The sequence below is a fragment of the Corticium candelabrum genome, chromosome 22, assembly GCF_963422355.1.
Source record: "Corticium candelabrum chromosome 22, ooCorCand1.1, whole genome shotgun sequence".
In the NCBI taxonomy this organism is placed as follows: Eukaryota; Metazoa; Porifera; class Homoscleromorpha; order Homosclerophorida; family Plakinidae; genus Corticium; species Corticium candelabrum.
This window is the reverse complement of record NC_085106.1, coordinates 1,810,354-1,837,842: the sequence shown is the minus strand read 5'-3', so window position 1 is coordinate 1,837,842 and position 27,489 is coordinate 1,810,354. Positions and strand designations below refer to the sequence as shown.

Sequence of the window (27,489 nt, the reverse complement as noted above, 5' to 3'; positions counted from 1 at the left end):
TTAGTTGGCCTGGCCTAATCATACATAAGCCACTTGCACTCGATACTACCATGTCATCCAAATCTAAGCCATCAGAGCCAACGGTTTAGCAAAACATTTATTGGACTTTTTGTATGCAAGAAAGGGATCCTACAAAATATACGTACGTATGTACAGAGAGAATTCTAACTCAAGCGACTGTAGAGTTGCTCTACGAGGTTACAATTCCATCATCGATTGCATTGATTCTATTGCATCTTATTCCTATAGGCAATCAGCTGTGTTACTCATCGTCCTCACCGCTCTCTGTACACTCGCTCTCGCTCGTCACAGGCAACTCACCATTCACTTTCTGCTGATGAGCGATCGCCCGTTTGAATGCCTCCTGTACGGACCGTTTCCACGATGTTTTCTTTCCCTCTTGGAGCTTCAACTGATCAACCTCTTCATTGGCGCCGAGGTAATTGAGCTTTAGACGCGGTAGCCACTGCCTTGTAAGTGAAATAAAAATAAAATTGTGCAACTAAATTAATAAATAAATAATAAATAAAATAATAAATAAATTTTAAAATTTGTAGTTAATTGAAAATTAATATAAAATTAAAACTGTTTTGTTTTAAAATTTTAAAGTTTAAGAATTAAAATTTAAAGTAAAAATTAAAATGTGATTTAAAGTTTTTAAACTTAATGTAATTGGTAACTTAATTTAAAATATTTAAATTAAAATTAAACTTAAATTTAAGATAAAATAATTATGTCTAAAAAATTAATTATGTGATTAAATAAAATAATGTAAATAATTTTCTAAATAATTAAAATTTAACTTTATATATTTAAATCAAAATTAAATTTAAGATAAAATAATTATGTCTAAAAATTTAATTATGTGATTAAATAAAATAATTTAAATAAAGTATTAGAATGAGTAGCAGAGTAGACATACCACGTTCTCCTGGCATCAAAAAACAATACGAGGTAGTCGTACTCTTCATGTTTCAGCTCCAATACTTCGTCAGGAGGTACAGGGATTGGTACCCCGTTGTGACAGAAACCGTCTCTCGGTATTTCCGGATCCACAATCTACACAACAAGACGCATTAGACAAACACGAATGTCCGAACGTTCGACATTCATACCAACGCTGGATACGACGGATAACCTCGACATTTCGCCCACACTAGAGTCAGCGGTGAGAGAACGCTCTCGTGTGAATCCGTGCTACTGACGCTGCTCGTCCTACACGGATTACTGTCTAGACTACGCGGCGATGGCACACTCGGCGTCTGTGAAATTTCTCGTTCCGATTTACTGGTGAAGTCGGACGACGTCGAGAGCCTCAAACCGTTCGGTGGCGTCCAGTCCCGTCGGTGGATCGTCTCTATGCCGTTCGTTGTTACAGTCTCTTTCTGACTTGTTTCCTGGTCTAAACACGGTCGTTTCTGAGTCGTTTCTGAGTGAACAGACGATGTCCGTTTGATGCCGCGGCGACATCGTTTTGGTTTGAGTGAATGTGGCGGTGTGGCGACCGGTTGCTCTCTGATTGGTTGAGGTTGTCGTGCGAGTCTGTTCTTGTGTGTCATTGGATGGTTGTTCGGGGTGTCCGCCTCGTTCTCTTGCTGTGCCTCGGTTCTATGTGGCTCTACTGTCTTTACTGTTGGTGTAACGTGTGGTGATGGGTTGTCATCATTTCTGTCCGACTGCACTGACGGTCCATTGACTACACTGTCCAAGTCGCAGCTGCTATCTCGACTGATTGAACGCTCTTTCCTCTGGCTGCTTCTTCGTCGTTCGTATTTTCTGCGGATTTTCTTCTTGTTTGATTTCACACGAGCGCGGTTGATCTGCTCCTTGACGTTCTCGAATTCATCCGTTTCTGTTTGTCTGGTAGTGTCTCCACGTGTCTCCACTGATTGATCGTTGTCACTGTGGTCTTCTCCACACGAATCGCCTTCATCCAGATTTGTTGTGTCTGGGCTGTAGTTGTCATCTCGGCTGTCGTCTGTCTCTGACGTCGCGTTTGCGTTCTCGACTTTGCATTCTTTGGCCCAACGTCGCACTCCCATGTCGATGACGTTCCAGTGAATTCGTTTGCTCTCTTTCTCCTCTTTGCTGCCAGGCTGAGGAGCTGGACCACGTAGTGAACGCCGATGAGCAGTCAGAGTGGCATACAAACCTGCAAGATACAAGCACCACAATGCAACTACCATAACACACACACACACACACACACACACACACACACACACACACACACACACACACACACACACACACACACACACACACACACACACACAATTCACAAATCTAAGCAGCTAGATGTTGATGAAGGGCAAGAGACTAGAGGATACACTTGCATGCACTTATAGCCTTTCACACGAGCTCCTTTCCAAACCGAGCCATCCCCCTCCCTGTTCACACAGTGTTCAGAAAAAGGTGTGTCTCTTGCTATGCACGCTAGCTACAGACGGTCACGTGTACATCAGAAACACTCATGCTACAAAGCATGAGAAAATTTGGCTATCCAAGTATGACATGGGAGCAAGGGTTTGGCTACACAAGACCACAGTACATAAGACCACAGTTCGGCAGTTGGTTGCTGTTCACACGGTGAATGCAAGCCGAGCCAAACTGAGGCAGTTTGAGGTGGACCATTCCAGTGAGGCTCGGCCCGCGTTCACACAACATTTCAAAGTGAGCCAGCCCATGCTGACTTGTGTTGACCCGGTTACAAGTGCTCGTGTGAATCAATGGGCTATTAGTCTCACAAAACAACTTTCAACTGGAAAGTGTTCCAACATAAATCACAACACACGTTCGTACGTTCACTGAATCACATAATCAATGTTGAGGAATGGACAAACAGACAGACAGATGGAGGAATGGACAGACAGACGAATGGAAAGACAGACACACAGACGAAGGAATGGACAGACAGACGGATGGATAGACAGACACACAGATGGAGGAATGGACAGACAGACGGATGGATAGACAGACAGACGGATGGATAGACAGACAGGTGGATGGATAGACAGACAGACGGATGGATAGACAGACAGACGGATGGATAGACAGACAGACGGATGGATAGACAGACAGACGGATGGATAGACAGAAACACAGATGGAGAAATGGGCAGACAGACGGATGAATAGACAGACAGACGGATGGATAGACAGACAGACGGATGGATAGACAGAAACACAGATGGAGGAATGGGCAGACAGACGGATGAATAGACAGACAGACGGATGGAGACAGACAGACAGACGGATGGATAGACAGACACACAGATGGAGGAATGGACAGACAGACAAACAGACACACCAACGCTTTCATCATCACAACATAAAGCGCACGAATCGAAAAACCCAACAATGTGTTTGTTACCAAATCATTTCAAACGTATACCTGTAGCTTGCGGCCTTTCAGATTTCACTGCTGACCTTACAGGAATGTAAAACGGCTAACAAACACACAATCTCAATACATTGCAGTTAGAGAGTGACCGTAGTTCATGCTTACATCTTTAGCCAGCGTTCGCCTTAGGAGTCCTATCTCCTTCTTTAGTTGTTTGACTCGTTGCACACGAGCACCTACAACAACCAAGACATCATGATCATTATCAACATTTTTATCATCGTGCATGCACGGATATCCCAGTGTTTCTGCTGGACGATCACCAAATAGCCAAACGCTACTAATAGAAGTCGCTGATGATAAAATACAGAGTATGCCTCCTCACCAATGTGGCTAGCTGTTACAGAGTACAGTGTGTGTGTGTGTGTGTGTGTGTGTGTGTGTGTGTGTGTGTGTGTGTGTGTGTGTGCGTGTGTAGCATTGCTTGTGTGGTGTCGCATTACGAATTCGAGATCTAGCATGTCATGCCCCTCTGCCTTCCTCTGGATCAGATCTTGCAAGAAAAGTCACTACAGTGTGCTAACAATGGCAATTAGTGCAACGTACTAGAGCTCCAAGCACTAAAAAGCCAATCTATTGCACATGCTTGTTTGTGTCCTGCACATAGCAGGCACTCTTTGTCTACGTCTTTCATGAGCATCAATCTAGAAATAATCACAGTGAAGATGACAGTCACGGTTCTGATGTCACGACGACTGCCGACGTAAAACGGAAGAATGGCCAAAACTCCAAGACTTTGATTTTGACAAAGTTTGGTATAAAAAGCTAAGGATGGCACTAAACGCTTGAAGTATGATTTGTAGTCTTCGTCTTGTCATGTTGACTTGTGAGAGATTAATACTACACTAGATCCATGCCCCGTCCTCTGTACAGGCAAGATACTGTCTATGTAGGGTTCTGACGGAAGATGCAGGTGTTGACATAGCCTCGAATTTCCAGACCAGAAAGCGCACGAAGCGCGTGAACTCTAGTCTGGACCAAAATGCTACTAAAATGATTTCGGAAGTACTTATCAAAAAGTGATGCTAAATGGTAGTCTAACAACGTAGGATTGTTTTACCTAGATCAACGTATCATTTGTAAATGCCACGAGATCTCACGAACAAAGAAGAGACGTCTGCCGTGTTTGCGGCGATATCTTGGTGGACGGCATGAAACACGACTCTTTGATTCTTTGGCAGACCACTAGCTATTCTAACCGCTCGACTGGCGAGACTACCACTCAACCAGTTGTCAAAGGTGATGGTCTAGCGATGCTGCTGTGCAAATCCTGTCACCGCAAGCTTGAAAATATCGAAGAACTGAAACTGAAACTAAAACTAAGATGTGTGTGTGCACCAGAGTCTTCATCACAGCTCTGGCGTGCACTTAGCTGCCCACGAGGATTTCACAAGCGCGCAATCAGCATTAGTGCACTTAGCATAACCAATTACTGCTAAACCAATCAGAATTTACAACCGACATTCCGGTTGTAAGGAGCTGATTGGCTTAGAAGGCTATTCCCAAAATCATTTTAGTATCGACTTGGTCCAGACTAGAGTTCGCACGCTTCACGCACTCTCTGGTCTAGAAGTTCGAGGCTAGTGTTGACACGTCACGTGTAATCTTTGTTGCGAGGTTCTGGATGTGCTAAATGAATTCGAATCTTGTCTTCGCATTTTTTTCGATAGAAATCGACACACTCCCCGTGTAGCGCTTGGTAGGGTAAACCGGGGTAACTCCGTATGAGTGTTGTAGTCGATAGAACTTATTAATGTATGGAGCAGTAGCCTTCTGCCAATCAGCATGTGGGTGACCATCTCTGAAATCTTAATTGTTCTTGAGATAATTTGGGACTTTCGTCGGTGCTGCTAATCTTCTGGGTGGGGCAACTTCGTGACAGAGTTTGGTTCTGGCAACTTACGACTTACGAATGGTTGTAACTATTGCTTGCTTGGGTACGTTTCTTTACTGCATCTATTGTGGTAGTGACAAATAAGGCATACCTATTAGGTCTTTCGCTGTACCCTAGGAAGTTGCTGTGCGGTGTAGGCGTTTTTGTTGCTGTAGCTTCACCGTCCCGGATGTCCATTCAAGTAGCAATCGACTTGCTCATAATCCTACGTCAAGTAGTTTACTAATAGTAGAAGAGATTCAAACCCTAAACTGGAGGTAAGACGCTTCACGTTCGAACAGGGTTAGATATTCATGGAGTTGCCCCGATCACGGAGTTACACCAGATGACCCTACAGAAAACGTGTAGGTTGAATTTGGTGCAAACGCAATCAGAATTTGGAGAGAAACGAAAGAGTTAGTTCCATCGGTAAGAAATATTTGATTGCTCGAAGAATTGCAAAGGACGACGACACGTGCGGTCCACACAGGACTGGTGTGGGCGTGTGTTCGAATGAACTGGAATGCGTAGCGTTTGCGTCATCGAGAAATTTTACGCTGGGGTCGATCCCTCAAGAGGGGACCCGGTGCATAATTTTTCAATTTTTATGCAAACCTTCACCTTCACGTGCCGAGTGTGCATGCAGATTTCAGTTGCAAACGGACAAAACATGTGGCCACGTATTGCAAACACACACACACACACACACACACACACACACAAACACACACACACACACACAAACACACACACGACAATTTGAGCTATAGACTACATTTGTTGTAACAATAATTATTGATAAACGCTATCTGTCTGTCTGTCCGACCAGGTTAGACTTAAATCAAAAGTTGTTGTCTTCTAGATTGTTAGCTGTTTGACGTTTGGGCAATTTGTAATCGACTCTGAAATAAAGAGCGTATTCATATAGGACCTTTCTAGAAACAGATATACTGGAAAGGTATTTACTCTTTTCAATTGGTAACTTTTCTGTTCTTAAAAAAAGGATACCCAGTAGAGCAGATAGACTTTCCGACCTGTCCAACCATCAATAGTTAAATACGAATACAAAGGATAGAAAAAGCACCTAGACAAGTAAAACTTGCATCTCTACTGACCATTCAAATCAACGCGCTCACTTAGCCTTGCATTTCCAGACCACTACTTGCGTTTAGTCTGGATTGCTTGCGCAAAAGTTTCAAAGAATGGCAGCTGATTTCTCATGTTTAGCAGAAAAACTCCTGAAGAGTTAGTAGACATTCTAACAGGTGGACAAGTAGATGAAACGGGGATGACAGAATACGTACACATGGGGTGATTTGACACAAAGGCACTCACTCCAGTTCTACGCATGCGCATAGCTCTGTTACAGCCTCATCTATCTCGTTTCGAAAAAGTTCTGTTCAAGTGGTAAACGTACGCAAGCCTTTCCAGGAAAAGATAGACCCAAACGAATACGCCTGACGTGATTGGCTACAAACGAAACAACGCATAGCCAAGTGGCTACTAATCAAAAATGAAAATATTTCAGCGGAAACACCGGATATCCATATGACTGACATTCAGTCTGTTGCATGCATAAAGCCCGATTCACAGTACGATGCTGACACGAACTGCGAGTGTCCTGGACGCTGACAAGAACGCTCACACGAGCGTCAGCGAAGACACTGTACCATTCACAGTATTACGTCTGATGAGCGCACAAAAAACACACTGCGACGGTGGTCTGGCGCTGCAAAGTAACCACGTGTGTACGCACAATGTACTCGCGACAGACATAGACAACGACGTTTTGCTTTGTTGCTGCTGTGCCGTAGTCTCAAACGCTTTCTTTCGTCCTTGGGTTCCTGTAGTCCTTTGACTGAACTTGCGAAACGCATGGAAAACCACGCACACACTCAATGAAAACTTCCATCGACAAATCAATGATTGATGCCATGTGAACGAATAGAATATCCCGGATACGTCCAGTTGCTTTCGATTGGTTGAAACGGAGCACGTGATACCATTGGACGCTGGGTCACTTCCAGCTAGGACGCTCGATTAGAACTTTTCTCTATTCCAGTGTCGTGGACGCTCGCCTAGCGTCGTGCGAGCGTCACGGACACTGACATGTTCACAGTGTGACGCTGATGCTTGCTCGTCGTCAGCGTCCAGGACGCTCACACAATGCTCATGCTAGCATCTTACTGTGAACCAGGCTTAACTGTGTACCAATTTTGTCCAGCAAACGACCAATTAATGGATATTGTTTCAAAACTGTTGGTGAGTAAAGTAAAGCTTACCGACATGTCGAATTGAGTATGCTGCAGCCAACTTCTTCTGGAGATCTTTCAGTTGAGCGTCAGCCGGTAGATCTGGTCGAGCCGACGTCGGTGGGATACTAATAGAGTTGCCTACATACAGGAAACAATCAGAAGAGGCAAAGTTATTTGTCTGTGTCTCAGTTTTTGGTTACTCTGTTAGTAAGCGTTTGTTTGCACATTCTATTTGGTTCTGCCTACCAGGTGACTTGTCAATCGTCTGTCCATTTGTTTGTCTGTCAATTTGTCTGTCCCTCATCTGTCCATCTGTCTGTCTCTTTGTCTATCCATTTATCTCCCATTTGTCTGTCTGTCTGTCTGCCTATCTATCTGTGTGTGTGTGTGTGTGTGTGTGTGTGTGTGTGTGTGTGTGTGTGTGTGTGTGTGTGTGTGTGTATCGGTGTATCCGTCTGTCTGTCTGTCTATGTGTCTGTCTGTCTGTGTATCCGTCTGTCTGTCTGTCTGTCTGTGAGTGTCTGTCTGCGTGTCAGTCTATATCTGTGTGTCCGTCTGTCTGTCTATCTGCCTGTGAGTGTCTGTCTGTGTGTCGTTGAGTGTCTGTCTATCCGTCTACCTGTCGTGTGTGTGTGTGTGTGTGTGTGTGTGTGTGTGTGTGTGTGTGTGTGTGTGTGTGTGTATCTGTCTGTGAGTATCTGTCTATCTGTCTAAGTGTCTGTCTATCTGTCTGTGAGTATCTGTCTATCTGTCTAAGTGTCTGTCTATCTGTCTGTCTTGTCTATACAATTGCACCACCTTTCGACATCTTTCCTGTCACACAAGGCAGTTCCTTCGAATGCATTCCCGTCTTCTCATCAATTCCCGTCTGAACAAGACTGTGCTTAAACGATCGAATCACTGCACCCCCAACTTCTCTCATTTTCATTGCAGCTCGATAGTAATACGACTCCTTATCGTTATAGATCATCGCATTGTTAACCATCAAATCAAAATCGCTAACAAACTGGTCGATGTTGGCATATTTGTGCTGCTTCGCCTTGATCTCCATTGTGCTGAGATCCATAGGATTATCAATAACATCCAGATAGTCACGAACCTAGAGTAGAAATTAGTTAAACAAACAAACAGGCAAGGGAGTGGGGAGACAAAGAAGTAGGTAAGTAGACAAGTAAGGCATTAAGAAGTCAGACTGCAATATAGACCAATCAGTGACACACGTGCACGCGCACACACACACACACACACACACACACACACACACACACACACACACACACACACACACACACACACACACACAAATACATGGATATGCCCTTCGGTAACCTCCAAAGATAGCACCCCATGCCTATTTCTAGGTAGACACCCCGGCGCTACTTGGAGTTTAGGCCACGCTGACAAACCCTTGATGTGGCCAGAGCATCGAAGGGCACTGACTTTGGTGCAGCCGCGGGACTGGACCTCAAGTCTACACGTACCATTTATACTGCGTGATGTTCTGACAAGCCAGCGATCTAGTCCACCCCCAGTCAAAGACCAGGTACTCATTTATACTCCTGAGTCAAGAGAGGCAATTGTGTGTGTGTGTGTTAACCAAGGAAATTACGTCTGTACGTACTCGTCTGCGAACCTACGACCTCAACGTCCCGGATGTTTCCATTCTCCACATGCAACTCTCTAACCAACTAAGCTACAGACGCCACACACACACACACACACACACACACACACACACACACACACACACACACACAAACGATGACTACATAAGCAACATGATACAGTCAAGTCAGTCTGTACCTCGTGTATTGAAACAGGTTTCAAGAAGACTTTCGACGTATCACGAGCCTTCAGTACGTTCACCATCTGTTGTAGAATAATCGTGAACGGATCAAGTTTCAGCGACGTGACTTGCTGTTGAAATTCCAGCTAATAGAAATGGATGGATACAACAGGAAGATAAACACAAAGGTGCTGAGATGTAGCAACAGTTTGAGACTTACAATTTCTCTCTTTAAATTTTCACGCTTTTGGATTAACTCGAGAAGCATCTGTGAACTCTCTAGATCATGCTGAAGGGTCTGCCATAGCTGAATTTGTTTCTTTAATTCAGCAACTTCTTCTTCCTATGTTGATAAAACAATTATGTTATGAGCACTCACACATGCAGACACACACATGCATGCACACACATGCATGCACACACGCACGCACACACACACATGCAGGCATGCACACGCACGCACGCACGCACACACACACACACACACACACACACACACACACACACACACACACACACACACACACAAACTAACAGGCACACAAGCAGACAGACAACCAAAAACAAAAATTAAAAACAACTAAGATAAACAATCACAACCACAACACTACAAACAAGAAAACAAACAACATCATAACCATAAACTCAAACTCTCATTTCCTACCTCTTCAGTCGCTGATCGTTGTAGCTGCTGTGTAGCTTGCAGTCGTCTGAGCAACGGAACTCCACTCCGCGACTGTCGTTTCAACATCCAATACGCTTGCAGTCTCATCACAAAGTCTAACTTTTTCGATATCGTCACTTGACTCGCAATCTTTCCCAATCTAGTAAAGACCAGCATAATATATAAATAAATAAAATTGAACTAAAAAGAATAAAATAAATATAAAATAAAAATAAAAATAAAATAAAATTTTGTAATAATTTTTGTAATAAATTTTGCAATAAATTTTTGTAATAAATTTGCAATAAATTTTGCAATAAATTTTGCAATAAATTTTGCAATTAATTTGAAATAAATTTTTGTAATAAATTTGCAATAAATTTTGTAATAAATTTGTAATAATTTTTGCAATAAATTTTGCAATAAATTTTTGTAATAAATTTGTAATAATTTTTGCAATAAATTTTGCAATAAATTTTTGTAATAAATTTGCAATAAATTTTGCAATAAATTTTGCAATTAATTTGAAATAAATTTTTGTAATAAATTTGCAATAAATTTTGTAATAAATTTGTAATAATTTTTGCAATAAATTTTGCAATAAATTTTTGTAATAAATTTGCAATAAATTTTGCAATAAATTTTTATAATAAATTTGCAATAAAATTTGCAATAAATTTTGAAGTAAATTTTGCAATAAAATTTTGTAATAAATTTGCAATAAATTTTGTAATAAATCTTGCAACAAATTTTGAAGTAAATTTTGAAGTAAATTTTGCAATAAATTTTTGTAATAAATTTGCAATAAATTTTGCAATAAATTTTAAAGTAAATTTTGCAATAAATTTTTGTAATAAATTTTGCAATAAATTTTGCAATAAATTTTTATAATAATTTTGTAATAAATTTTGTAATAAATTTTGCAATAAATTTTGCAATACATTTTGTAATAAACTTTGTAATAAAAAATTTATTTAATTTTGTAATTAATTGAAAGATGGTAATTTATTTTAATTTTTTAACTACAATTTTTGCAATTAATTAAACATCAGTAATTTATGATAATTTAATGTTGCAACTACCAGGTCTCTCTACACATTAAAAACTGTGACGAACGGTTTAGTTTGTTACACGTGTGTGATACATAAATGCCTAATTGCTAGCAATAGTATTTACGAGGCAGTCGGATATGACAATTACCTGTAAACTGACACACGCGGTACAGACACAACTGGCATCGCTTGTTTCCCTCTCTCTTCCAGTAAATGTCGAGACTTCTTGAAATTCTCTTGAGCTTGTTGCCTGATTTTATCATGCAGCATCGCGTTAGATCTCCGTCTTGGTGATGCTGTGGCTACGTTGTGAATTTCATCGCCGACGTTTTCGTTCTCGATAACAGCAGTCGAACATCCGGAATCCAACTGGGTGTGGACATCACAAAGCGCGACTTTTCGGACGGTCGGCTCGCCGGTACGCGAGTCTGTAGCTGGTTCTACCTTGAGATACAATCCGGCTTGTTGCGCACACGTGGGATGAAACGCCGTGTAGCAATTGGCACGAACACACTGGATAGCAGCACCTTGACATCGCCGACAAATACAACAGTTGAGACGCCATCGTGCGGCAGGGATTTCATTAATACCATCGATTGGCTCAAGAAAAACAGGATTAGCAAAGCCGACTTCGGGTATCCAGAGAGCACAGACGACGTGTGCCCATTGGCCGTTATCGGTCTGTTTGAATGCGCCTCCCTTGTTCGGACAAAGACAACAGTCAACGGGACGAGACGGTGAGTGCAAGCATCGACGACATAACCATTGACCTTCAGGGATGTACGGCACTCCGTAGCATTCCTGGTGGACAGCCATGTTGCACATATCACAAAAGAGGATGGCATTACTGTTCTGGCACTCTCCATCTTGACAAATACAACATACGGCGTTCTCGTCGATATTTGCCTCTGGAGCGTCGCCCTCGCGATGACTCTCGAAGCACGATTCTTTCTCTAAACGATCCATTAGCAGCTCAAAATCAGAGTCAGATACACAAGCGACGCCTTCGCTCTCTCTCTGCTTGTTCAATTCCTTGAGCCACTCGCAGTCTTCTTCATCCATATCGTATTCTACTGTTTCCTCGAGTTGACTGATTGACATTGATTCAAATGTTCTAAAGTCAAATGGCTCTTCGCCGATTGTCACTCTCGGTGGTAAATCTTCAATGTCTCTAAAATCTGCTTTAGGTAAAGACGGTGGCTGAACCTTACGACTGTTTTTCGGCGTCTTCCTTGCTTTCGGCGTTTGGCCCGGTTTCCTCGTCACAGGCGGCGCCTTATGAACGACAGCCTCATCATCAACCGCGTCATCATTGGTCGGGCGCGGGTCTGACGCCGCGCCCTGCGCGCAATCCACATCACCGGCATCACTCGCGTCGTCACATTTCTCGACATTCTCGACGGCGCTCGCCTCCAAATCCGCAGCCACAACACTCAACTCGTCGTCCGACTCTCTATCACGACTCGAAGTCAATCTCTCGTCCGTCACGTTTTCTCCGTCACGTTGCTTGGCAGCGACCGACTTCCCCTCATACTCCCCGCTCACGCTCATACTTTCACTCGTCTCCCCGACTTCATCCCTCACAACTTGCGCATCGTCTCCCCCCACGATGTCGCTCTTTGCGTCATCAAACGCCACCATATCTTCCTCCTCCTCTTTCCCTTCTTCCTCCTCTACATCCTTCCCTCTCTTCCTCCCATCGTCTCCGACCTCATCAACATCTCTTACCATTTCCAAACTATCACTCACCGTCTCGTCACGCGTCTCGACGTCAATACAGTCCTCAATCGGCCACCTCTCTGCGCCACATTTCAAATCGAAGAGAACAAGTCGCTGCGAGTCTTCAAACGAGAGCGTCTCGACGCGATCCGGTGGCGACGACGGCGATTTCGGACGCGCCAACGGCGTCGCTGCACTAGACGCATTTTTTCTTTGCTTTCGCTTGTATTTCGGAGAGCGCGGTGTGAGGCGAGATGGCGTGCTGGGGACCCATGAGCCGTCATCGGCGTGTCTCGCTCGAAGTATGTGGTATTCGGCGCCAGAAAAGCTTTTGTACGTTTTGCGACAGAGGGGACACTCGTACGGAGGCTTTCTCTGCGCTTTGAAGGCCTGGATGACGGCGCGGGCATCCATTGTACGAGCGCGTGATCCAAGATGGCAGCCACGCAAACAAACGGTCGTAGCTCGGCAGGAATGCGATGCGCTGCCGAATCGAAAGTTACGGTGGATGGAATAGGCGTTGACGTTTCCTACCGTGTGTCTTCGATCTTGCTGAGCGTCTTCGTTTGCCTGCAATTGTCGTTCAAAGACGGCCCGCCGACATCACTTCGATTGCATACGGGATATTCGTGTAAAGTTGATTAGATAAGGCACGCGCGCTAGCGCCACGCGTCGATGCCCCGTACACTTACGTCATGGCCTCTTGAGCTTGAACAAACAGACCCGATGTTGTTGTACAACTTTCGGTCTCTCGGCGTAACGTTTCTCACGTTATCCCGTACTTGTAAATCATTTAAACAAGATCACGTGATTAGCCCGTATCGATGTGACTGTAGCAGTAGTTAGAGCATCATCTCCCCACAAACGTCCGTAAAGTTCACGTCGTGCTCTCTTGGAATTTGGTATTATACGGGAATTTTAATTGATGTTTGCACATGCGTCTAACTATACGTTCCCGTATGTTGTTAGCAACCTATCGTAAATGCGCGTCTCTCATTGGTTGTCCTGCCCTCTAATTAGGCTACATCGTTCCGGTGCTATTTGATTGTAATACAATCCTGCTAACCGAGTTTCGCGTGCTCGGCAGTGATTGCAACTGTTGGGCTACACGTCTCATCAGTGATGTCCTCTCTCTCTCAACCAGCTCGTGTTCTTCTCCTCTCTGCAGCGCTTATCGCCGTAGGCGTCAGAGCTCAAACCACAGGTTGACATTTTGATCTCTCCTGCCTGCTAATGCGAGCAATAGCTTTGCGACATGCATGTTTTGGGAAAGTAAACGCATTATTGACGTCGAATTCGGAACACACGTGTTCCCAGTGTGTCGTGGACTTGACAGCTCAACACACCTCGAGTAGATAATATTACTTGTGTTTTCTCTCTCTCTCACTCTCTTGTTCAGATCGGAACCGCAATTTTGGGGACATCGCGCTTGGCAGGACGATTACAGCGACGTCGACTTGCGGTCTGAATGGACGTCAACAGTACTGCGTTGTCGCGTCTCTAGGCACAGAGAAATGCTTCGACTGTGATGCTACAAACCCGCTAGAAGCACACCCTGCGAGCCTCATGGTCGACCCCGAACCGGCGGAGAAAAGTACATGGTGGCAGTCCGAGAACGGTGTACATAATGTCACCGTGCAGCTCGACTTCGAGACGAAGTTTACGTTCACGCATCTGGTGTTGACGTTTCAGAGTTTCAGGCCCAAGTCGATGGTACTGCAACGCTCGACCGATTTCGGTCAGACGTGGACGGATTACCAGTACTTTTCGAGCGATTGTCGGGGGATGTACGACATGGCGGACAAGAGTCCTAACGAGAGGGTAACGCTGAAGGAGGTGATTTGTACGAGCGAGTATTCAGACCTCGAGCCGTCAACTGGAGGAGAGGTAAGAGCGGTAGAGTACATTCAGTCAATTGCCTGTCAGAATGCCGACGACAATCGAATTCTCTCATGCTTTCATTCAGCATGCGCGCGCGTTTTCTTCGCCTTTCGATTGACGCGAAACGGTGTACTTGGGTTAGGCAGGACAATTGTTTCTTGATTTTTCGAGGAAGACGATACTTTACATTGGTTTGTTGTGTCGCCGGAACTTGGTTTCATTGCTCGTGTCGGTTTCGATTAATTCCCATGGGACCGATTGCTCGCTGCCCACTCACTTTTCTAGACGCAGCACACGAGCTGGTGTAGCCCCCTGTAGCCGAACACATTCTCGTTTGATTGGTGTGTCCCAGTAGTATGGAGAAAGCTGTTGTAATAGACAGCGTGATTCCGGAAGTGAAGCCAGCTGCTAGCGTGTCACGTATCGTGACAGTCCTGTGCTCATTTCTAATGCGCCAGATGTCCACATGCCGACGAGACACCTGTTTGTTGTGTGAAGCGTCGAGTAAGATGAGAATTTCGTGACGAGGATTGAAGAGAGGATGTGAAGTGGAGAGCATCCTTAGAGGATCGCTTGTCGTTATCTCCGGCCGCAAGCCACAACAAAGTTCCCAGAAGGCCCCGCCTACATTATAGTCAATCCAATCAGATGGTGAAGACTGTGCAGTGTGGATGGTACATGTATAGTCACAAAAAGTAAACATTTTTTGCCTTACAAGTTGTATTTTAGTAGCTTTAGTGTTTATAATATTTATAACCCGAGGAGCGCATGCGCTACTCAACTGTTACAGTGTGGTGGTGATGGTGGGTTTAGATATCATTGCATTGAACTGACAGAAATTAGCGCATGCGCTCATTGTTATCTCATGTTATTATTGATATTAATACTATATGTTAGGTTGTTTTCAGCACGGTGCCGCATTCAGTGTCAATCATTGATCCATACGACGAAGAAGTCATCGAGAGACTGAGCGTGACAAATTTGAGAATCAGGCTCGATATGTTAAACACGCTCGGCGACGACTTGCTCGATCCACGACCCGACGTCTTGAGGAAATATTACTATGCAATTTATGATTGGAATGTCCACGGTCGGTGCTCGTGTAATGGTCACGCGGACTCTTGTGTTGCTGTCGAGAACATACGATTCAGTCCAGAGCTGCAGACAATAATGGTAAGAAGCATGAATGTGGTGTGTAGGTATATATACATATACACATATGGTAATATGAATGGACAAATATTGCCATCTTGAAACAATAACAACTACATGTATGACTCTGGCTTTCCACGGGCACTGTAGCTGGCTTTGTCTGTACTTCGTGATGTCAGTTGTCTCCACCCAATAACTGAATCGTATGACGCAGCCCAATATGAATACGTGGGAATTTGTGTTAAATAACTTAATTAATTTGCCGGGCTAATCAGATAGTATATGATATTGCAAAGTGGACAGGCAGTAGATATACCATATTTGCCCGAAAAGAACTTTCATGCCCAACTGTACACCCATGCCCAGGATACGCATGCGCAGACAAAACAAAATGGGGTCCGCAGAACATTCGTCTCCGTCTGTGTGCGTTTGATGAGCTGGTGTCAGTGTTGAGTGAAAGTGCGTACCGCTAGACTCTTGTCTTTGTTGCAATTACTGACCCTGACGCTCTTGACGGGCTTCAGGCCGACCACTCTGGTTTGCATTTGTATACATAGAGTGTTTAGTTTCTGCGTGTATGCTGATGCTATACGGATACCAGTACGTTCGATCTTGCAAATAGATAATTGCACGCATTTGTGGTATTTCTGTCTTCAAGTATTTAGATGATGACTGGCCAAACGACAGTATTTTGCAACCATGTATACGCCTAGGACCAAAATAACGTCCATGCCCTAGTATACGCCCAGAAAAAAAGTTTCTTTTCTATTTGCCCAGGGCGTTATTACGGGCGAATACGGTATGTATGTACATATGTATGTATGTATGTATGTATGCATGTATGTATGTATGTATGTATGAATGTATGCACTATGTATGTATGTTGTCTTGTCCTCTGCTCAAGTGCCGTCCTGCCTTTATTGTTTATTGTCTGTCTACCTGTCAGTCTGTTTGGTTTCATTCCGTATTCCATTGTTCGATATATTTGCCCGTTTGGTGTACATCACTCTCAGCCAAAGTGGACAGACGATAGACATATTATCTACAGACATCAGACAGAGATGGGTTGTTGACAGTGACGAAATAGTTGTGTATACATATTACTGGTATTGTAATTCAAGACGTTGACATATGAAACAACAGACGGACAACAGTTGCTGAGCAAGAGACGATATGGTACACTACAGTACCAATACGGCCAAATGATGGATCAATGTCAATGATGTGCCCTTAGCAAAGCATCACAGTCGTGGACAATTTACAGCCAAACGCTAATGTAGTAAACATGGACAAACAATTGACAGACATCAACAACAATAATGTTATATAATCAATAGACATTGTAAACAACTATAATGTTATGTGATCATACAGACAGTTGACGTACATAAATTATGAATTCCGCTTATAGATCCACGGACAGTGCGAGTGTACTGGCAACACAGTCGGACTGAATTGTGAGGAATGTAAGCCGCTGTACAACAACAGAAAATGGAAACCACAACAATCGTGTGAACGTACGTTGCCATCCCAACCTAATTGAATTCCCATCGTCCACGTGTAACTCGTGTGTTGTATCAACAGAATGCGAATGCTACGGCCACGCAGACAGCTGCAGGTTTGATGCAGCGGTTTACGAAGCCAACGGCAAGAAAGACGGGGGAGTTTGCATGAGCTGTAGAGACAACACGGCAGGAAACAAGTGCGAGCAGTGTGCACACGGGTACTACCCGCGTCCCGGCAAACTTTTCACTGACAAAGACAGATGCGACCGTAAGTGATTGTACAGTACATACTCAATTTTTATCACACAGCTAACTGGTGACGTTCTGGTCGTAGGTTGTGACTGTGATTCGGCTGGTATACACGGGAATGGTCACTGTGCGCAGGAGTCGGATAGCATTCAGGGTGTTGTGCTGGGTGATTGTCAGTGTAAGCGCAATGTGGTCAAACAGAAATGCGGTGAGTGTCGAGCGGGCACGTGGAATTTGTCCGCGTCCAATCCGGATGGCTGTCAAGGTGATTAGCTGTTGAGCTGTTTATTGTGTAGAATGAGGTAGTTTGTTGTACAAATTGGTAGAAAAGTATTTATGCTTGTGTGTGTGTGTGTGTGTGTGTGTGTGTGTGTGTGTGTGTGTGTGTGTGTGTGTGTGTCACTGTGTGTTTGTTTGTTTGTGTGTGTGCATGTGTGTGTGTGTGTGTGTGTGTGTGTGTGTGTGTGTGTGTGTGTGTGTGTGTGTGTGTGTGTAAACCCTATCTATACCATTAATTTATTTGTTTTATTTTTAGAGTGTGATTGTTACACTGGCGGTACGTTGGACGGTAGCGCCAGCTGCCATCTTCAAACAGGCCAGTGTTTCTGTAAGATGTACGTCACTGGAAGACGATGCGATGAATGCAAAGTTTGTTTACTTCATTAAATTAATTAATAAATAATTTATTATTTACTAATTTATTATTATTTTATTCTATTTATCGTATGATTGTGTATAAAGATTGTGTGTTTATAGCCTGGATATTACATGATGAGACGCTTGAATCCTAGAGGATGTGAGAACTGTGACTGTGATCCGGGTGGAGCATTGGATCATCGCTGTAACCAGCTGACCGGCACTTGCGTGTGCCGAAGCAACATCCATCGTCGAAGATGCACAGCCGTGTGGCCCGGCTACTTCTTTCAAAACTTGGACTACCTTTTGTATGAGGCCGAGTACATGACACTAGAGAATGGGGTCAGTCAGAGTGATGAGTGGGTGACGGACGTCGTGGTGTATGAACGTGATGTGATTTGTAGGCAGATCCGATTCATCGTATCCGTATCAGTGACGATGCGGTGACGTGGACAGGACACGGATTCGCTAAGGTGTCAACAGGTAGCCGACTGAGTTTCATGTTCAGCAACATCTCCATGACGATGCCATACGAGTTCCTCATCCGATATGAATCACAGGTAGCATGACAGTTGGTATGGTATCTATGGCTGGTTCATGTTTGGTGATAAAAATAATAAGAAATAATTAGTTATTAGAAATAATAAATTAAAAATAGTATTAGTAATAATAATTTAAAATATACTAATAAAGTGATAATTAAATAACTAATAAATTATTAATATATAAAATAAATGTTAACGTAACAAATAATTCCAATCCAGCTGGTCATGTCCGTCTCCCCCCCCCCCACGGCAGAGAAAGATCGGCTGGAGACATTCGCCACTCAAGCGAACCACCGACTCTCTATCCTCCAATCAGAGTGCCTGCCGTTCAATGTTTGTGCATCCTTGATCAGGATGCACGTCGCTACTGGCTCTTTGCTATGTAATTTCGCTCTGACACAAGTGCGTGTAGTCTTGACATGACTCTTTCCAGCTCTTCTCGTTGTCGCTCTCTCGTTCTAAGATCGCTAGACTCAAAGCTTGCTACAGAGGCCAACCAAAGGTCGACCGCATCGTACGCAAATCATAGCTCTGTGCCTGCGTTGAGTGCAAATACCATGCTTTGTAGATTGTCTACTCGTTCAATGCATGCAACGTACGACACCCTGAGCAACTAGAAGTTGTTTGCATGCGCTGCCTATTCCCCCAAGTACGAAAAGGAAGACAAGGAGAAGACAACATGAAGGTGTAACGAAATGTGATATCAGACTGTAAAAGCAATTAAGTTACAATGCATTAGTAGAGAGCAAATAGCGACGGGCATTGCTATCAGCAGTTATTGTGAATACACGTGCATGCACAAACATTAAGCAAACGTGTGGAGGATAGAGACTCAGCGGTTTCCTTTGAGTGACGAATGTCTCCAGTCGGTCTTCCTCTGCCGTGAGGGGAGAGATGACCGGCTGGACTCTCGAGCCTATCTATAGGGCGGTTATAAAGATATAAACATATAATATAAAAAATATAATTAAATAAATAATTAATTAATTATAAATTAAATTATTGAATATTATTGTACTAAGTAATTAATAAAATATTGAATCTTTACTTAATAATGGTCAACTTCCCCACTTAATTAAGTGGGTTAGCAATAATAAAAAGTTATAATAATAAAGTATCCATTTGTGTTAGTCTACGTCACCTGTTTCTCAAGTCATGGTGACGGTCACTCACATTCCTGGTGTAAACGGTTATAATATTGACCCATTGGGTCATCTGTCTCGCTGCAATCTCGTCGAGGCCGGTCACATCCTGCAGTTCTTAGTCAAACTGAAGAAAGCCAACGGAGCAAGTCACGTTGTATATGTAGATCCCATCTGTCTATTTGCAAAGGAAACGTACCGCGTCGACATGTCATTCCAAATGATGAATTCGGGTGCCGGCTCAACTCTCATCGATTCCGTAATATTTTGTCTTCCTTTCCCTTATCCATCTGGCTAAATGAATCATTGATTAGATTGTGTTGCTCCCAACTACTGACTCAGTTGGTATTCTCAATGATCTTGCTCTGCAGCAGCAGTGGGAAGATGCTGACTGTTACAACCGGCGACTTCAAGTGTCACCAAATGGGGCACGAAGCGAAGTGTGTGAGCGACTCATGTTCTCTATCTCTGCGATTATCAACAACGGAAGCATCCGTAATGCTGACTCGTTGCATGCCGAGTGACCAACGTCTGTGTGTTATTGCTGTGTGTTGTTGTAGCATGCGAATGTAATGCTAATGGATCAACGTCACCCATTTGTCTTCCATTCGAGGGTCAGTGCAACTGTAAGCCTGGTGTTATAGGCCGCAGGTGTGATGTCTGTGCACCGGGACATTATGCAATGAGTGGATTTGGTTGTGCTGGTAAGAGTCAAGTTACAAATGTAGCATTGATTTCAATGATTGAGTCAATTTAAATCAGTAAGAATAATTTTTTAATTTAGAAAAATTAATTGAAAATAAAAAATTTAGAATCTGGAAAAATTAATTAAAATTAAATAATGAGTAATAAATATAAAAAAACAGAAAATGAAATTGGTGGGAGATTGAAATCAATTGGGTCGTGCGTACATTGTATGTTACATGACCGACTGATGTTACTGTACCCTAGCGTTTCACACTGGGTAATAAACGGAAACATTTCAGTTGAGATTGTTTGTGTGTAGCTTGCAACTGTGAGGTAACGGGCAGCAAGTCTCTCTTCTGTGATGACCAGACTGGCCAGTGTCCGTGTCTAGATGGACGCAGTGGCCCACGATGCGACAACTGCGAACAATACAGCTACTACAACCGGCACACAGGCCGGTGTATGCCGTGTGGGTGCGACAAAAACGGGTCCGCGACCCTCGAGTGTGGCACAAACATCAACGGCAGCTGCTCGTGTAAGCCCGGAGTGGGCGGCCACAAACTCACAGTCCGGATGCATTGCATGCGGATGCAGCAGCTTGAGCAGCGTAGACAGTCAATGCGACAGCTCAGGCCAGTGCGAATGCAAGGAAGGCGCAACGGGAAAGGCTTGCGATCAATGCAAACCGAACACGTTTGACAACCTGAATATCGACAGCGGCTGTCAGAGTTGCTTCTGCAACGGCTTCAGCTCGTCGTGTATGTCGGCACCCGGATGGTACTTGCATTCAAAAGTCAGTAACTTTGCAATGAGATTCGACTTCGATGGATGGAGGGCCGACTCGGGGAGAGTCACATGGGAAACAGGGTCAGTCTATGTGTGTTTATGTTGAGATTTTTGCGATTAATTTAGACATAAATTAATAATAAATTTAATAAATAAATTATTTATTTATAATAAATTAATTTATTTATTAAATAAATAAATAAATAAATAATTTATTAATTAAACTATTTTACTATCTACTAAACTATTTATTAAATATTTATTACTAAATTATTTTATTTATTAAAACTATGTACTTATTTTAATTCATTTTATTACTAAATTAATTAGTGAAAGGGAGCACTAACAGTGCTGAACCCTAGGCAACAAGAAATTGACCCCTTTCCAGATCCGGGTACTTTGGTTGTACAGTAGAATTAGCAATGTGCTTCCAAACGCACAGGAAACTTACCTATGCATGTGTTCCTAGAACACCCAACGATTGATATTAGGCTCAACAACAAGGCAAGGGTTACACAGGGAGAGACGCGCGAACTCTAGAAATGGGGGATAAATAAACTTCCCAACATCCCAAATGGGATGCAACGAGGCACGCCCATTTTTATAGGCTTCTAATTGACTGATATGGTAGAATCAGTGGCAGATCCAGACTTGTAAACGGGTGGTTGCAATGCTCCTCACACGTATTTACAGTTCACAATTTTTATGAACACATCGACGAATGATGGGGCCCATGCCATGCCATGCTATGCCCCTGACAGGTACGTACTCTAATCGCAACAACGCCGAGAGTTAACAACACTAAACAGTTGCTGTGCTGTACATGTACTGGCAAGCACCTACTTGCAAGCATGCACAAATTAATGAACACCCCGAGCATGTCATTAGAAACAAGCATCCAAAAACTTGTTTATACACATGGCTGAGTCACCCCAACACTTCTTTATACAGGTGGCCGAGAGGACAGGCAGCCTTATCATCAAACGGTAAATACTTCGGTGCAGTTTTGTCGCAGGTTAACTTACTGTCTGTTCACTTACTCTCCGTTCGCTATGACCTTGAAGGTACACTCGAAAGTTATGATCAGTAATCGAAATTGGAACGTCCTGTGTGACTCCGCCTAGACTAGCAGACAAGCTCCAACAACCGTATGTTGAGATTACACGAGCGCTACACTGTACCAGTGAACTCACACTACAGTACATTCCAAAGTTGTCTACATGGTCGTTTCCTTCGAGTCGATTGTGCGCTACTTCCGATGAGACGACTACTATAATAACCCTCGCTACGCCTAGGATTAATTTTTATTAAAAGATTATGTATTATTGAATCATTTTATCGATGAATGTAATATGATAATTTTAGACATGTATTTTTCAGTGAGTTTTTATTGGCGGAGCCATTGGGATCGGCACCTTCAGTCTCGTGGATGGCGCCGCCTGAATTCCTCGGCGACATGAGGACGGCATATACTCAACAGCTGCAGTTTGCACTTCGACAGCCGGCTGGAATTCCTGCCGATTCTGACCCATTAGTTGCATACGTTTTCCTGCATCGTCGCCGTGACCCAAGCGCCAAGCTCTACCACGTGTTGAATCCTCCACCGAGCGAATCATGGACACTCTACACTGTATGCGATCACTGTCCAACGGTTGTGATTTGCTGTCGTGATTCATTGTTTATAGATCTCTCTGATGTCAACAGAATGGAGTCGTGGGAAGATGAATGGTAACACACCACACACGACGGAGCTCCGAAAGCTTCTCGCTGATATTGCAGAGCTGCGCATCACAACCATGTATCCCTCTGTCAGTGACACCGTTTCAAATTCCCTTGATTTTTTGCTTGATTTTTTTGTCGTTGTTTCAGGGATTTCCCGGGCAGTTGTGTCGTTGTTTCAGGGATTTCCCGGGCAGTTGAAGCAGCAGGCACTCGATCAAGTGAGGTTGACGTACGCCGCCGAAGACAACAGCACATCGGATGTTGCGACTCACGTCGAGGAGTGTACGTGTCCTGATGGGAGAATTGGCCGCACGTGTGCCTGGTGTGCGGAGGGGTGGACACGTGATCCACCAAACAGCGGCGAATTCAGCGCATGCGTGAGATGCTTCTGCTGGGGACATTCGGACATGTGCCATCCCGAAACGGGCGTCTGTATCAACTGCATGGATAACACGCACGGAGACAAGTGCGACACGTGTCAGCCTGGTTACTATGGTGATGCAATGTTAGGAACATGTAAACCATGTCCGTGCCCCGGCGGCACATCAGGTAACAAGTTTGCTGATTCGTGCGTGAAATCGGAATCGTCTGGCTGTCCTGACGGAATCCGTTGCAACTGTGAACCGGGATACGTCGGCTGTCGGTGTGATCAGTGTGCATTGGGATACTACGGACAACCGAGGATTCCGGGCGGACGTTGCAATAACTGTTCCTGTACGAACAATGGACCGCCGGGCGACTTGGAAAACTGCGACAAAGTGACGGGCATATGTAAAGTGTGTCTGTACAACACGACCGGCGATCAGTGTAACGAGTGTATTGATGGTTTCCATGGAGATGCATCAAAACGAGAGTGTCGACGTATGTTGTGTGTGTCTCTTGTGTGGCATTGTGTGCACTCATCAGTCGACGTTTTCTGTAGCTTGTGATTGTGATCCGTTGGGATCACTGCATGGAAATTGCGATCCATTCAATGGACGGTGTCACTGCAATCCGAATGTTGTAGGAGACAGATGCGACCAATGTGCTGATGATCATTGGGGTTTCAGTCGGGGATTGGGTTGTGTCCCTTGTCTGTGTTGCCCGGGGTCTGTCAACTCGCAGTGTGATATGGTTAGTAGTGTGGCGATCTGAATATGTGTGTGCACTGTGTGAGAGAGTTTGTGGATTGTTGGTGTGTTGTAGGAAACCGGACGTTGCGAGTGCCGACCAAATACCGGGGGAGATGATGATCCTCGCTGCTGCTTTTGCAAGACAGGCTTCTGGAACTATAGCACTACAGGGTGTCGAGGTGTGTGTGTGTGTGTGTGTGTGTGTGTGTGTGTGTGTGTGTGTGTGTGTGTGTGTGTGTGTGCGCGCGCTTGCCACCGTGTGCCAGATGTTCATTGATTCTCTCTCACAGCTTGCGACTGTGATCGTCAAGGAAGCGAGGAAGGTGTATGCGATCCCGAGACTGGCACATGTCTGTGTAAGTTGAACGTGCTTGGACCACGATGTGATAAATGTCGTGATGGAACGTCCGGTATTCTTCCATATTGTGAGCCGTGTGGTGAATGCTACGAGACGTGGCTGGTAGAGGTGGAGAGAGTAAGAGCCGAAGTCGTCAACTTGACGAACAAAGCAAAGGCAATAACACAGCACGGTAGTCTAGGAGAATACGAAGAAGAGTTGCAAGAAATGGAAAGGAAATTGAACGAAGCAGAGAGGATCATAAGAGAAGGAGCCGATAGCCCAGATAGAGTGGTGATGTCACAGGAAAAACTGGAATCTGTGGAGCTAAAACTGGGTGCTATTAGAGGCCGTTTACGTTTACTAAACGACCGACTGGAAAATACATCACGTAGAAATGACGTGGTCAGTTCTGACCTTGACAATCTCGAGAATACACTTAAAATGGCTGAAGATAACATCACAGCTATCAAAGAAGAAGCAGATATGATCAACGGCACAAGTGTGGATACTGTTATTAAAGAAATTCGTGCCGCTGGTGAGAAGTCACGTAGAGCTGCTGATCGCGTCAACGCCACACGTGATGTCGTCAACAAAGCCAACGGTCTGAAAGACAGTTCAGCCGGACTGGTTGGACCCAAGTTTGTGGACCAGCAGAATGAGAATCGCGCTCAGCTGTCAAACGCTCAATCTGATTTGATGAGATTCGACGATTTGATTCGTAAAACCAACGAAGAAGTTTGCGGCCAAACGGGAGATGACTGTCAAACATGTGGCGGTATTGGCTGTGGTGGTGTGTGCGGCGGTTCCGGCTGTTCGGGTGCCGTCAACCGCACGCAAATTGCAGAACAAAATGCAAGACAAGCGCGCACTCAAGTTGAGGCAAAACTGAAACAATCAGAAACGATTATAAAGCAGTTAGACGTCGCACGTCACACGTCCAATCAAGCTCAAGTGAATGCTACTCTAGCTGTTACTAGAGCAAAGGAGGCAGAGAAAGTGGCCAGTGATGTGTATAGGAATGCGAGTCTTTTGTTAGATCGACTTCTACAGTTCCAGATGGGAGATCGTGCTAATCCTGAGGATATCAGGAGGGAAGTCGATGCTGTCTTTGGTATAAACCATCTCCCTGTTGATCAGGTAAGGCAGTTTGTGATGAGCTGTGTTCTTCTTTGGGTACGTTTGTTCTCTTGCAGATGCAAATGTTAGTGAACGAGACCAGACAGTTGTTGGATGGCATCGATCCGGCACTGGTTGAAAATGCTGATTTGTATAGTCAGTTACATGCAAATGTATCCGCAGTTTGTGAAGATGCTAAAGATGCAGGGTGAGCCGTCAGCATTGCACACACACACACACACACACACACACACACACACACACACACACACACACACACACACACACACACACACACACACACACACAGTTTATATAGTGAGGGTGACATGAGAATGTCTGTATAGAGTGCAGGCTGAATTTACGGTGAATGATACTGATGAAATTGAAAAGATTCTAAGCCAAGCTGCAATGCATCAGGATGCAGCAGCAAGCAACATCAGTACAGCGGAGCCTAATGTCATGATGGCTAATGAAACATCGAAGAAAGCGTTTGCCAAGACAATGGAAGCAAGTAGTGTGAGCACTCGTGTTCGTGCTCAGATTACTCAAATAGGAAGAGGAGCAGAGGATGTGCGGGACAGGGCGAGTGACAATCGAGGTGACAAGCTGCCTAATGCAGAAACTGCTGTGAGAATTGCACAGTCTGCACTGAATAATGTCCAGGATGTAAGTGGTGTGTGTGTGTGTGTGTGTGTGTGTGTGTGTGTGTGTGTGTGTGTGTGTATGTATGTATGTATGCACGCGCACACCTTGTGATTTGTTTGTTTCATCATGTAGGACATCGATGAATTGAAACTAGACCTAACTCGATTTCTTGGAAATCTGGACATGGCTAGTTCAGAGGCTCAGGCTGCAATTAGTAGAGCAAACGAGAGCAAGAAAAAAGCAGATGATCTACTTGTTCAAGTGCAAGGAGACCAAACACAACTGCTTGGTATGCAGACAACACGCGTCGCACGCGCGCACACACACACACACACACACACACACACACACACACACACACACAGACACACACACACACACACACACACACACACACACACACACACACACACACACACACACACACATTATTTTGTTCTCTATCTAGCCTTTGAAAGGAGAGTGAATGAAAACAACGCTACTATCACCAATTTGGAAGGAACAGCAGAACGTCTCTCCAATACTATTGACAATCTTCTAAGAGATATCACCAGGAAGGCTGATCATCATGCATCTTGTCAACCGCCTGCGTAGAAGATTTTAAATATTGTAGCTAATGCAGTTTGATTGTAGAGTTTTGAAGGTAATTCAGACCAAAGACATACTAGTGCACTTGAGTTGGTAGTTTATGACGCATTTATGATGCTCATCATGTGACAGTGTTTGGGTTAGGGATATCTATTTGTAATGGAGAGGGTTACTGGATGTGTGGCCAGGTGTGCTGATGAACATTGTAATATTGATATGGAAAGTCTGGGGAGCAGTTGGCATATGACTCTTGTGCATGCTGACACACACACTTAGTACCTTGAAGCTGCCCATCCATCCACACATGATAACGATGTCGGTATGGATAAAATGACAAGAGGGTGGACTTTTCTATGGTGATTCAAAATCGAGAGTTTCTTGTTCTCCGATTCTATTAAATCTTTTCCACGTGGACAACAACGTGATGGATTGTCGTTATCGATTGCTGGACTATTGGATATGCCACACAGATCTATCTCTGTTGTGCCATTGCATACCAGTTTGTTGGAATGTTCCGTAGGGTCGGAGAAATGAGCAGATGGGCCCTCAACACACACACACACACACACACACACACACACACACACACACACACACACACACACACACACACATACCCTAAAATCTCT

General features: G+C 44.1%; 2 protein-coding genes across 2 annotated transcripts; one reads left to right on the top strand and one right to left on the bottom strand.

Moving 5' to 3' along the window:
• Positions 1 to 14: 14 nt before the first annotated feature.
• Positions 15 to 13,637, bottom strand: LOC134197019 (peregrin-like). The gene is made up of 11 exons (XM_062666251.1): positions 11,181 to 13,637; positions 9,981 to 10,140; positions 9,537 to 9,659; positions 9,334 to 9,462; positions 8,329 to 8,629; positions 7,558 to 7,668; positions 3,508 to 3,578; positions 3,394 to 3,448; positions 1,116 to 2,152; positions 923 to 1,059; positions 15 to 470 (listed from the first exon to the last, which is right to left on the bottom strand). Exons 1-11 carry the CDS (start codon positions 13,163 to 13,165, stop codon positions 263 to 265), a joined length of 4,317 nt encoding a protein of 1,438 aa, XP_062522235.1. The 5' UTR covers positions 13,166 to 13,637; the 3' UTR covers positions 15 to 262.
• Positions 13,638 to 13,804: 167 nt separating this feature from the next.
• Positions 13,805 to 27,061, top strand: LOC134197616 (laminin subunit beta-1-like). Its single transcript, XM_062666962.1, is given in 24 exon segments — positions 13,805 to 13,955; positions 14,151 to 14,638; positions 15,530 to 15,805; positions 17,196 to 17,301; positions 17,369 to 17,557; positions 17,624 to 17,803; positions 18,074 to 18,186; positions 18,295 to 18,516; positions 18,579 to 18,734; positions 19,851 to 20,120; positions 20,176 to 20,356; positions 20,422 to 20,565; positions 20,868 to 21,112; positions 21,114 to 21,415; positions 22,715 to 22,964; positions 23,020 to 23,142; positions 23,236 to 23,917; positions 23,979 to 24,169; positions 24,242 to 24,347; positions 24,459 to 25,645; positions 25,702 to 25,832; positions 25,972 to 26,293; positions 26,405 to 26,561; positions 26,721 to 27,061. Coding segments are annotated over 24 exon segments (6,249 nt in total). The 5' UTR covers positions 13,805 to 13,873; the 3' UTR covers positions 26,867 to 27,061.
• The last annotated feature ends 428 nt before the right edge of the window (positions 27,062 to 27,489 follow it).